This window comes from Hermetia illucens, chromosome 2 (assembly GCF_905115235.1).
Source record: "Hermetia illucens chromosome 2, iHerIll2.2.curated.20191125, whole genome shotgun sequence".
In the NCBI taxonomy this organism is placed as follows: domain Eukaryota; kingdom Metazoa; phylum Arthropoda; class Insecta; order Diptera; family Stratiomyidae; genus Hermetia; species Hermetia illucens.
Window position 1 is genome coordinate 148,622,895 of NC_051850.1, and position 12,843 is coordinate 148,635,737.

General features: G+C 43.3%; 1 protein-coding gene across 1 annotated transcript in view; it reads left to right on the top strand.

The window, feature by feature from the left end:
- The first annotated feature begins 3,531 nt into the window (after window positions 1-3,531).
- The window catches only part of LOC119648890 (spore wall protein 2), a 43,306-nt gene continuing 33,994 nt past the window's right edge, over window positions 3,532-12,843 (top strand). The window contains exon 1 of the mRNA XM_038050787.1: window positions 3,532-3,845. Coding sequence (XP_037906715.1) covers window positions 3,801-3,845 — 45 coding nt within the window. The 5' untranslated portion in view covers window positions 3,532-3,800. The remainder of the gene's footprint in view (window positions 3,846-12,843) is intronic.

The following is a 12,843-nucleotide window of genomic DNA, read 5'->3' on the forward strand; positions in this document are numbered from 1 at the left end:
AAAATCGATTCAATGTCTGTCTGCTTGGCACACGCACTTTTCTCAGACACGGCTATATCGATTGACACGAAATTTGGCGAGAAGGTGGGAATTGTGAAAGCTCAGACATGCAGTAAGCAACATCTTTCTACGTTGAGATTAAGAACAGGGTCCTCATACATGTAAAAGGGGGGTGTACAATTTTTTCTCACCGAATGTAGTCACGTTGGGTATCAAATAAAAGGTTTTGATTAGTACTTCTCGATGCCAGCCTTAGTTTCGACATTTGTTGGAGGGGCGAGGAGTGCGAGGGGTTTAACGGACTCATTCTCAGAAACTACCCAATCTAATTATGAAATCATGAAGCTGCCTCTATATGATGTCCACGCCTTAAAGTACTCTCCATATCGATATCTGCTCAAATTAAGTTAATAGTAGTATATTACTATATTTTTGATGAAATTGAGTAGAAACCCCATCGAGTTTATCCTAGAGTTATAGTAATATAGTTTTAGTAATATAGATTATAGTATGAAGCATGTTATTTCCAACTTTGAGCAAAATCATACTATTACTGACAAAGTTACAGTAGTTCAAAGTTGTCTTTACCGTGTAAATTTACTGTAACCCAAAATACTAAATATCAATATCACACTAAAGTGAGTAGTCTGACATGACAAATACATATATATATTACGAGCTACGTACAAATGGGATAGTTCTGCACTCAAATATACTCACAGAAGAAACAAACAAAACCTACCCTGACCTTTCCAGCTGTAAGCCTGTCACTGGGCACAACCGCTCCACCCAAAACAATATGATTGTTTTAAGACGGTAATCCTGTTCACGATATCCCTACAGAAACGAAGGCGGAAGCATTGCTCCAACATTCCTTCGTAAACATCTTCCAGATTTTTTAATATGCCCAGTCCAGAAACATCCATGTTATTTATACACAATTCATAAGGAAATTACAAAACCTTTCAAACCTACTTCAATATCTACATAGCTGTTACTTATCAGTCAAAACATATAAATTGAACCTTTACTGACGGAATGACCATATATGTAATAATATTTTTAGTTAAAATGTCTATAAACCAGTAAGCAATAATAGTAACTACGATTATTTTGTATGATCCCATGATTATGATTATGGTGATTACGATTTCATGATTATATGATTGCAATCGTAATTATGGCCTGTGATTATGATTACAATCGTGTAACCACAAAATCTCGCTCATTTTTGATTATAATCGCAATCATAATCATCATCATCATCATCAACGGCGCAACAACCGGTATCCGGTCTAGGCCTGCCTTAATAAGGAACTCCAGACATACCGGTTTTGCGTTGAGGTCCACCAATTCGATATCCCTAAAAGCTGTCTGGCGTCCTGACCTACGCCATCGCTCTATCTTAGGCAGGGTCTGCCTCGTCTTCTTAATCATAATTATGATTATGATTTCGCCCAACTCTAGTTCTAAGTATTTCCAGTAGCACAGCGAAATATGTCTCCTCTTTACTCCTCTTTCAAGTGTAGGGCAGTCACTCTTCTTTAACATTGCTATGGAAGGATAGATACCTAGAGTTTGGTTACGCTGTCTGGCTATTGTGAAAGAGGGGGATAAACAAGATATACTTGATCAAATCAACTACCTTCATGTTTTTTCGAGATGTGAAATCATTTAGCCACCCTGAGCAGCGCAATAATAAATTTACTCTGTCACGACACAGCCTAGTTTGGACTTCCCGAGATTTGTCATGGTGTCGGAGCTCGAGCGCGCCACTCTCGCTTCCACTCACAGCAATTAATGGGGCCTTCAATCCTCTACGTTCATTGATTCGTATCCACATTTTTTAAATCACCCAGATCCCGTAACACGTTTTTCAGAAGTAGCCAACTTCTTAAGCAGCACTGACTGTTTTTAATGGTAGTCCAATGCTCACCAGTATTCCCCGGTGGTCCATTTAAAATAACTGCTATTCGATCAGCAAAATAGTTATTACATGACAATTCCAAGTTGGGTGCAGAAATCCTCCAACTTTTGTGGCGTTCATAGGTGGAGTTGCTCGACATGCCGGCAATGCTTGTGGAAGCCATGGCTGAGCAAATTCTTGAGTTGAAATCTGCTCAAAGTATTTCCGGCTCTGTAAATAAAGTACCATTCTTGTTATTGGCACAATAGAAGTTTCTATGTTGGGTATTCGTCGGTGTTGACTTTTGATAAGTTCATACAGGCTTCTGTCACTGTCCTGATTGCCTAGTGTAACGTTAAGATGTTTGTAATGGCCTGCTCAAGAAACGTTTATCGTTTTCTTTATTTCCCAGTTGATATTCTTACGAATTTACGAACTAGCACGCGTTTTAATGGCAAGAACCTTATGGTAGAGGTGTTTTTTTTCACGGACCTTGATTTGACCATCGTGTATTAGAAAGCTAAGTATTTCGGTTGATGAATAATTTGGTATCAGAACACAGCAATGAATGGCCGATGTTGAGGTGCGATGATGTCATAGGGGACGGCATTGTTATCAGTGACGCTACAGGTCTTTGTATCAATAATAAATGAATTGTGCTGCCAGCTGAAATAATAGAAAGCGTCATCAACTGGTCATCAAATTGCTAGACTTTTTTAATGACTTCACGGAAGTTTACAGAGGTGGCGGTGTTTGAGTTCCAAAGTATAGAAGTTTATAGCCAGTTTTACCGCATTCGCGTTCTATGTTGCGTTCTTGCTACCATACCACCGAGTTTCCTGCAGAGCGCATATATCGATGCGATCCCAGAGGTCTCTTGCAAGTTGCCCCGTCTTGTTAGTGAGGGTACTAATATTTAGCGTGCAGAAACGGATTTGTGTGGCTTGTGCTAATTTGCGTACGTCCTGACGGCGTCCACATTTCAAGAATTCTTGCTTATTTCTCGACAAGACCGGGGCCCATTATGTTGCGTTGACTGAGGTTCGGTAAATGGCGTGATGATTTTTTGTAGGCACAGAGAAAGCGATTCCGCGGGAACTGTTTCCAAGGGCGATCAGGTAGGATTTAGCATAGTGGAGTAATTCCTGCTATACTTTATCCATCGCTTTCCCTGATCTCATAATTTGCTTTTTATTTCACTGAGGATAATATTAAGTACATTGCCTCAAATCAAATTCTCCTCCTTTGGCTGGGCTTGTAACCACCATATTATCTATATAACTTGGCGAAGTTAGTCTACTGATAACTATCTTGAAGTTTACAGTCAATTAGAGTATCAGTGGAATTCGCAATTCCATAGGGATGAGAAACCGAGACAAATGATCCCCCGGTCCTTTCGGAAATCGCAAACTGGTTCAGAGACTTGCAATTCATAATGGACAAAGACTGCATATCGTAAATCGGTCAAACTATATAGATTTTTCCCACTAAACACTTCTCGCCCCCTCTACCTTACGATTACTTCCATGAACTCAGTGTCTATGCTAAAGGCGTTTCCCATAGCAATTTCAACTTGACTGAATAGATGGCACCATGGGCACTCGAGAGAAATCGCGAGCCCACCCCTACGGTGCTTGTCGTCTTCGTCCGCCGCAGCCTACGTCCATCAAAAACACTCGAAATCGCAGGAGAAAGACCAAAGTGATTGCTAATTCGCATATCGTTTAGTGAAAATTAGTTGGTTCCGTGTCTTGTGCGCCGCGAGTTTACCACAGCTGTTCAGTTACTACCACGGGAGAAGTCGCGTAACCACCGCAGTCAGTCCTTAATCGAAGAACAACAAGTTTTATAGCTCGTTTCGTTTGCTACTTGAACAGCAAAAAAATCTTCAAAAATGGTGTTAAAAGTGTTTATCAGTGGAATGTCCGGCAATAAGGAGGTAAATTAAAGGTTTTCTGCCAGCTTTTCTGCGGCGCAAACATGCCGAAACCGTGTCAGCGTTGAATAATTGGACCAAAGTGGAATATTAGTCAGTGGCTGGATCATGATTCCAATAGGATTTAGCAGGTCTGGTAGAAATGAGTCGAATTGGAAATGAGACATTTTCAAATGACAGTGGCCGAAATTTTGACGTTTCTCGCTTGGAGGATGGCTATCCCCGGCTGTATTGATCCTTTTAGGGGACAATTAAATGGCTCTTGGCACAGCTTTTGTCTGATGCTTGGATTGTTTGGGTGCGATAAACAAAGCCCGGCCTATATGGGAGCGCCAAGAGTTAATTTATGCCGCCGGCTTAATTGTATGCGTCCTATTTGTCACGGTGTCGTGTGCGTGATCGGAATCTGGAAGCGATTTTTTGGGGTCCAAACCTGGTTTTTTAGTTCTGCAATTTTTCTCATCCGACTTATGTGGAAGTAATGGGTTTAGAATGGGATCGGAAATACTTGCATGCACCTCGTGTCTAAAACCGGTATGGGATAACTACCCGTACCGTTATGAACTCTATGGGATGCCGGCTTGCGGTGGTGCATTGGTAGACAATGTTGGGAGCCCGAGAGCGTTCTGTTTGTCGTGGAGTTATTCATTTCGATTTTTCATGCTTTGTGGAGATAAGTGGCTGTTGTTTCTCTTAACTGGTCTATACCGATATGGGAGTTGTAGAGACGAGACGAGACAAGAGCGAATGCATGATTTTGAAAAATTTGGACTTTTCTGGAAAATCTGCTTTTGCGGAATGGGGCACCATGTGGCGGAGTTGATGGTCAAGAATGCATTGGGAATATCTTCTTAGATAATGAAATGCAGCCTTAAAATTAGACGTAGTTGCAGGGCGTGGTCATTAATACTTTTCTTCATGAAGATTAAGAAACTGAATCATGGGTAATGCATTAGAAGAAAGTGTATGTGACTCAACTCTGGTAGCCGAAATCTACCTTACAGCGAGAGAGTTTTTATCTTAGTAGACTGCAAGTCAGGTTAATTAAACGGTAAGCCTACTCACATGCGGTGCGTATCATGAAAGAACAAGCAAAAGACCGGCAGTTTCGGCTTGGGATATGAAATATTTGAAGGTTCACTTTCCAATCGCCCACACTCAAAGAAATATTGTAATTACTATCGGAAAAGGGATAAAGGCATAATTTTCGCTCTAGACCCGTATAATTTCCACCACATGCCCTGTTTTTTCGCATACTTTCATTTTATAAAATTACCTCGTATATCAGTGTAACCTGGATGAAAACGTGTCGAGAAGTTGTAGTAAGGTTAAGTCAATAGAATCATACTGTTCACTACTATCTCCTATTTTTTTTATTGAAGTAGGGTAGGTGAATGCGTTTACGCACAGAGTGTTGGACTCAGGCAACAGTACGCTGTCGGACTACCAACTAAAACCCTCCCTGTCATCAGAGAATTACCCTGCAACCGTTTGAGACATTACTTCGGGCTGGCCCTCCCGCTCCCGGCTTTGGGAGCCTTCAAGTCAGGGAATCCCTTTCACCAACGGGAGATGAGGCGCGGAAGGGAGTTGTTAGTTCAGGGGCCCCCTTACACTTGGCAAGGAGGGCAACGGGGATCACTCCCGCGATCACCATCACCGCGTTCGGCAACAAGTGCCGCAACGTCGTCTGCATAACCGACCAGGCGCGACTCTTCGGGCATCTCGAGTCTCAGCAGACTATCGTAGGAAGCGTTCAAGAGGTCTGGTCCTAGGATGGATCCCTGTGCTACTCCCGACGTGATTTCTATCCTCCTCTGGTCCTCTAGCGTTTCATAGAGTAGGGAACGGTCTTTCAGATAATCCCTCAATATCCAGGGATAGCGTGACACGTGGAATGAGGTTTCTAATGTGCCTAGCATATTTGTCCATCTTAGGGAATTGGAGGCATTTCTGACATCAAGCGTTATGAGAAGCACTATCCGTCGAGATCGGCGGCTGGATGCATTGACTCTATGAATCGCATCTACGACCTCCATAATAGCGTCCACTGTGGATCTCCCTGTTCTCTCGAACTCCTTTGGGGATAAGTCCCCGGCAGCGCGGATTGCTTCAGCGAGTCTACTCTTGATGAGCTTCTCGAGCACTTTCCCGGCCGTGTCAACCATATACAGCGGTCGGTATGCAGACGGGAGCTTCGGGTCTCCTTGTACAATGCGGTCCATCTGGTCGGTACTTAGTATGCACGGCCTCCGCAGAAACCCGATCTTCCGGGTGATAAGCTTATAGCCAACTCCACGGGTCAGGAATGCTTCTTCCACTGGCATTAAAATCACTGCCTACCAGGATTCGTCCATTCGTGCTCGAAACGGCGTCCTCCAGAGCATCAAGCCGGCGGAAAAGGTCCGGCATCGTCTTGTTCGGCGTCAAGTAAACTCTAAAAAACGTTATCCCTAAACACCGGATCCAGACAAACCCGTTTCCTCGGTCTTCGGCAAGAAGACGAAGTCGAACGTGGTCTTGAAACCAGATGGCAGGCGTGCCCGATTAGTCGAGATACCATGAGGCCGGGTCCTTGTTTCGGTAATGCTCGCTAATTAGCAATAGGTCAGCATTTCCTTCCACAGCGAACTGTGCTAGCAACTGGTGAGCGGTTGCACTCCGGTGCATGCTAATTTGCAAAATGCAGATCATACCATTCGCACCCTTGCCCTTTCCAATTCCGCCCTGACGATTGGACACCGTCCCGAGCCCGCAGTGTGTGCGACGCTCTCACCAGGGGCGCCAACGATCCCTGCAGAGACCGCAACTCTCGCTTTCGTTTCAGGTATTCACTTGATGACCTACTTGGTCGCAATTTCCGGCATGTTGTCCTCTTGTTCGGTTCCTTGCAAGCTGCTGACGTGTGTCCATAGTCCACACACCTGTAGCACTTGGTGGGGACTATCCGCATTCGTACCCTGCATACTACCCATCCAATTTTGATTCTCCCGCTGCTAAGTAGCTTCCTCGCATATTGCTCGGGGACATCCACCACGGCGAGTTTTCGGCCTCCAGCATTTACAGAGGTGATACCTATCCGGGCATTGGTCACCTCTGGACATTCACGCTTTATCGCCTCCTCCACTTCGCCCTTTTCTGTGAGGTAGTCAAGATCCCGGATTTCTAGAGAGCACATGGGCTTTAGGCTGGAAACAAGAGCCTTCTCGCCCAGTAACCAGTTGACCGCTTCGCAGAACGTACCCTTACTAGTGGTCTTCGGTCCCAGTTCGACGAGGACTCCACCACTCCTCATTTTCGATATGGAAGACACCTCTGCTCCGTTGTCTTCGGGTAGCGGATTTCACTAAGGACTTCCGTAAATGTCTTGCCTTCCGTCGGCTTAATAAGCAGAGCTGACAGTCGAGAAGGACTACTTATTTTCCTCGTCTTTTCTGTTCCTGGCTTTTGGTTGGCAGCTTCTTTGTGTTTGGACAGACGTGTCTCTGGCGGCGTAGTCAGTTGTTTCCTTTTTTTCTTCTTCGCCTTCTTTTTCTGGGCCCTGGTAACTACCTCGATAAAGTCTCCTTCAGGAACATCGTCCTTTTTCCGCTTTTTCTCCATTTCGCTTTGCAGTGGGCTATCTGCAGTCCGTTTGACGCAAGCAGCGTTCTCAGTAAGGAGTAAGGCTGTTTATGCTCTCCAATCGTCTTCCGCTGCTCTCCACGTTCGCTTACAAAAGAAGATGCGGTCCAATGGTTCCTTCAGTTCCATCAGCCCCTTTTCGACGCCTTTGCTGACGTTCCTCTGGAGGAACGTTGCCGACCGCATACGCTTCACCAGTGCTGCTCATTTCCTGATAAGCCTTTCCTCTTCGGCACTAGCTATGACGGTCGAACGCACTCAGCTCTTCTTCCTTCTCTGTTGTTTCTGTTTATTTGATTAATTTATGTTAATTCTCCACTTACTACTATCTACTATGGTATCTATTGTTCTCCCGCATTGTTTACGTTCTACGCTCCGTTAAGAATAAGCGAGAATTTGGAATTTTAAAATTTTCTTCTTCAGAAAACTCAGTTAGATAGGGAATTCAATTCCGTTTCAGCAAAGAGCTCTCCAGCAAACAGCCATCTGTTCGACAAATGCAAATCGACAAATGGCTGCCAAAGACAATTCACGTGTTTACCGTGCATTGCCTTCGACTTCCATTCATCGATCCGCTCTTGATCCGACTTCACCCCACTCAGAGTATTGAAAGATCGTTCCTTCAAGTTAAGTGGAGTCAGTCCACAGTCTGCCTTACATACAGCCGTATGCAAGGGACTCGTCTGCTCTTTGCTGTCAAACTAAGCGCGCAGCGAGTCGACTTGGCGATGATGTTGTGCCGCCATCATGGATGGCGATGGACTCTGAGGTATTAGCACCCTTAGATGTACGCACTGATAAGGTGGTATGTCACCTTTCCATGACTGTCGCCAAAAACTTTATTAGTTTCGGATCAATGCGATACAGATATAGGATATCGATTAGCCAGGTATGCGGAATGCTATCAAAAGCCTTGGCATAATCGATATAGCAACTGAAGAGGTTTCTTTGGTCTCTAGTTGGTTGTCCTACAACTATCGAGTCGATAATGCGTTGCTCTTTGCAACCTCTTGACCCAACTCGGCAGCCCTTCTGCTCCTCGGACAGAGTGGTATTGGTTTCGAGGTGCGCATTGACCCTTCCACTAATAATGGACGTTATGAATTTGTAGGGGGTTGGTAAGCAAGTAATCGGTCTTGTGTCTGCGGGGTCCTGCACCGTGTCCTTCTTAGGGATAAGGTAGGTAATCTCTGTAGTGAGGAAGGGTGGAAATTTCTCCGGCTGACTCATGACCTGATTTATACTGTGTGCCAACCGACTGTGTACGCTGGTAAATTTCTTATACCAGAAATTCTGCACCCGATCTAGACCTGGGCTCCTCCAGTTCTTCGATCTGTTTATGGCTCGTCGAACTTCCTGTTCGGTAACGTCCGCAAAATTCATGCCAGGCGTATTGGCGCGGCGGCGATCCACTCAGCATGCTCAGTATGCTTGGCGGGTAACCCCCAAAGTCCACCCTAACACTCTTTTGCTTCCGTCACCGAAAACTGTACTGTCTGGACGCTCTGTTCGGATTCGTGGAGAGATCTGAAAAAGCTCTGCTGGTTGCACGCGTATGTTACATTCTGGACACGTCTGGAATGACGCCATACCGTCGTAACCGGCTGCATATGAGAGAAGTTTCTGCTTTAATGTGTCCAGAATTTCAACTACGGGCGTCTCACTGGGGATGGCATAGTTCCGGTAAACTCTCTGTACTTTATTTCTCACCCGTCTGCTGGCATTGCCAGTGCTGATTTGAATCAGTCTAGCAATGTCCTGCCTTAGTGAGTCCCGCCGAGGTTCCAGACGAATTTTCCATGGTGGATCTCTTTTGTCACTCAAACCAATAACACGAAAGCGAATATTCTGACCGTGCAATCTGCGAATATTCTGCCGCAACTGCACCACAATACATAAGTGATTGTAGTTGCAGCAGTGACATATCAGCACACAGCCGATATGCAATCTCATCATCGATTTGAGATAGAATTCCCGGAGTTGCTGGAGATGCATAGAGCCTGGGAATACCTGGTCTATGCAAAGGATCCATATCGGAGAATTCTATGCACGCTCTTTGGAATTCGTCCCGAACCTCAGCTGGACGATGGAGAAGAGTGCTTCGGCGAGTACTGAAACTGTTGCCTGCAGTACGGCGTGGTGTTGTTGATGCCGCCGCCTCTGCCTCCTCAGCTCTCGGTCACCAGTTCCCCCGATGACCTTAAGTGGAACACGCTCCCTGATGGTGGCCGGGATTGTGTCGCTGCGAGTAATAAAGCGGTACTGGTATGCGACTCGCTGCACAGTCACGTGTGCGAATCGTGGGAAACGCTCGACGAATCTCTGGTGCAACAAGGGGCGGTAAGATGTACCCGCCACCGCCGTTATTTCGTAGTAGGAGCAGATGATGAAGAGGTTCATTCGTACCGGAATTCCTGCACTTTCCTCACCTACCCCCTGAGATGCTGCGATGACGTACAGCCATTCAGACTGAAGCTATCCATCCCTCCTTCTTTCATAACCGGGCTTGGGATCGGCCACGGCAGAGTTATTATTATTACTAACATGAAGCACCATACTGGAAACTTTGGTGAAAATCGTACCATTATTAATGAAGAAATAATAAATAAAAGTGTCTTTTTTTGCGTGCAATTACTCAGACATTTTATGTCTTAGTATTACTGTGAACTACGTATAACTAGAAATATCGTGAACCTAAATATTACTTTCCATATTTTGTATACTCGAAGCGCCGAACTTCCGGTGTTCGACTAGTTTTAGATTTTTATGAGGATTGTAAATGTCGGTTACATAAAGTAATTCTGCTGCACCTCTACCTACCTAGCTAACATGACTTGAATCCAATTTCTCGCATTTGTTTTATTAATTGTGCTTCGCTTTCTTTGTGTCTCCTGATGTTTGAAAGTTAGTGAACAGATAATGCTAACACTTCCTCAGCCACGCTGAATAGTTAGCTGCACTCTTCCACAACCATTTGTGGGTTTTCTTAGTTCCACAGAGAGTCGAATAGATTCAAAAAATTGATTTCTTTAGAACATAGCTATCAATCTTAAACTGCACACAAGCGCAAACTCACAACTGTACAAGTTTCACCACTCCTTGTCTTGCGGCAAAGTTAGTTACTTTGATTCTTATTTTAAATCTTTACTTTCAAAATTGAACATGTCATCTCATCAATTATGTAGATTGCTTGCGGCTGGTGTGTCCAAAAAATCCTGCAATCATTTTCTTGGCTTTTGAGTTATGCATCCCATGCCTTTCAGAAATGCTACTCACGATTTCCGTTGCTATTCTGCCTGCACCATATTTTATGAATCCAATTATGAGGCTGATGACATCCCTGCTTTGAATTGAAAGTTAGCATTCCTGCCATGAAAGGCGTAACACCAGAGGCTGTTTTTTGTAGAAGTCAGCATAATCATATATGAAAAGCACTTTCGTGTTTGGGAGTATCATTTCTGTTCTATGGTCTTATTTAGTCATATGAGAATATAATAATTTTTCAACGGCTGCAATCTTATCTCCAATGCTTCAAAATTCAGTTGACGCTATATTTCCAATGCTAGCAGGAGAATATCCAATTCTTTGCATTGGCGATAGTTCCCCATATGGTGGAGTGGTTCCAAACCGTTTGTTTGACTGGAACTCTTGCCAATATGTATGAAATTGTATATATAGTATTATAAACACGAGGACAATCATATACAACCCATTTATTCCTGGAAGAGACTGTCCGGTCACATGTCAGTGACTTATATTAATTTATTTTTTGTTGCAATATAAAATCCTTAAATATCCTTGAAAAATGTAAATAGCAGTGACTTTCAGCTCACGTCCGCATAAAAATAGAATTATATGCTCGTATGCTGTTTCGCAATCGTCCTTAGAATGTGCAGTCAGCAGCACTGCAGATACTCACATGATGTGGTGCAACGTAGGCTTTCTTATTTGCCAATAGCGAAAAAATGTGTGACCATCGATTTCTTCTCGGTGGCATTGGGATAAGGTTAAAGAAGAATTTGGGAAGAGCATTTTAGTGCCAATGGAGGGTCATTAATAATTGGTGCTTGTGCTTGCATTCATCCAATTTTGGTTGCAAAATAAATGTAGGTCGGATGTCGGATGAGCATGTCATGACATATAATTACTTCCTCATAATTAGGGAACTGCATTGGAGTAGCATCTGCAAGGGTTTGAAACATCCAAAGAAACATGGTTGTAAAAACATTGAAAGTATGCTGGGGGCAGCTAAGCAGAAGACATACTTGTTGGGATCAGATAGGCTTTTATTGTAGTATTTGCAATATTTACCCCTTGAACGACATTTTTAAAGCCCTGAATAAGCCGATTACATAAAAGATAATAGGATTGTCATTCAAATGGCGATTACCATTCACGCATACACAAGTGATTGAACAAGAAACGTGTGTTTTCACAATATTGCACCTAAATCCATATTTGTATTGGGTTCGCAATATTTAGCGTGTCCGGTGCAACTCCTGGGGGTCAATGGTGATTGCGTTTCACATTTCATTATACTTTGCTTGGCAAAGGTTTATTTTGCGTTCTACTGGCGCTTTGAGAATTATGAACAAGCGACGGAACTACTAGAACAGCATTTTATGCCGAATGGCGCTTACTTGTTTGGTTCACCAATATATTAGTAGTTATTATTAGCTGACTACAAATTGGATTAGGAAAAATTAATGTAGCAAACAATTCGCATGGTAAATTTTGCGCAACAGATTGCAAAGGTACCAATCTGCAAACAAGGGGTTCCGGCCTGCACTTGTTTTTATCGATAAGTTACCTTATCTCTGTTTATTAACTCGATACGAGTCCTATTTTTAGATAAGCTTTATGGCTTGTGTGGAAGTTCTAATGAAAATATTGAATCATCATAGGCGAAATTGCAAAGCGAAAAATCAATTTCCGTCTTAGTGGTTGTACATACGTAGTTATCATTTTCAAGCGGAATGTGATTACGGGAAAATTATATTTTTATTATGACCGAAAATAGTACGTTTGTATTTTGTTCTAGAATTTCAACGCTTCTACCACCTTTCTACGGGTAAAGTTGTTACTTCCTGCTTAGTTTTTAATATTTTAGAAAAAGAGGGTGAATACTCTATACTTTGAAATACCGCGTTTCGTTTTTAGAGATTCACTTCACTGAGTCGTAAACCTTGTTCCGTTTCAGTTGGCCTCTTCGAAATTTACAATAAAAATCTATCACAAATCGATAGTAACGTTTCGGAACTTTAGCGAAGCCAATCCTTGCGTTAAATCAGTAGTCTAACACGTTATGATTACATTAGAAATGGGGACAACCGCAATTGATGCAGTATTACATCCATCGTGGAGAAATTAATGAAGA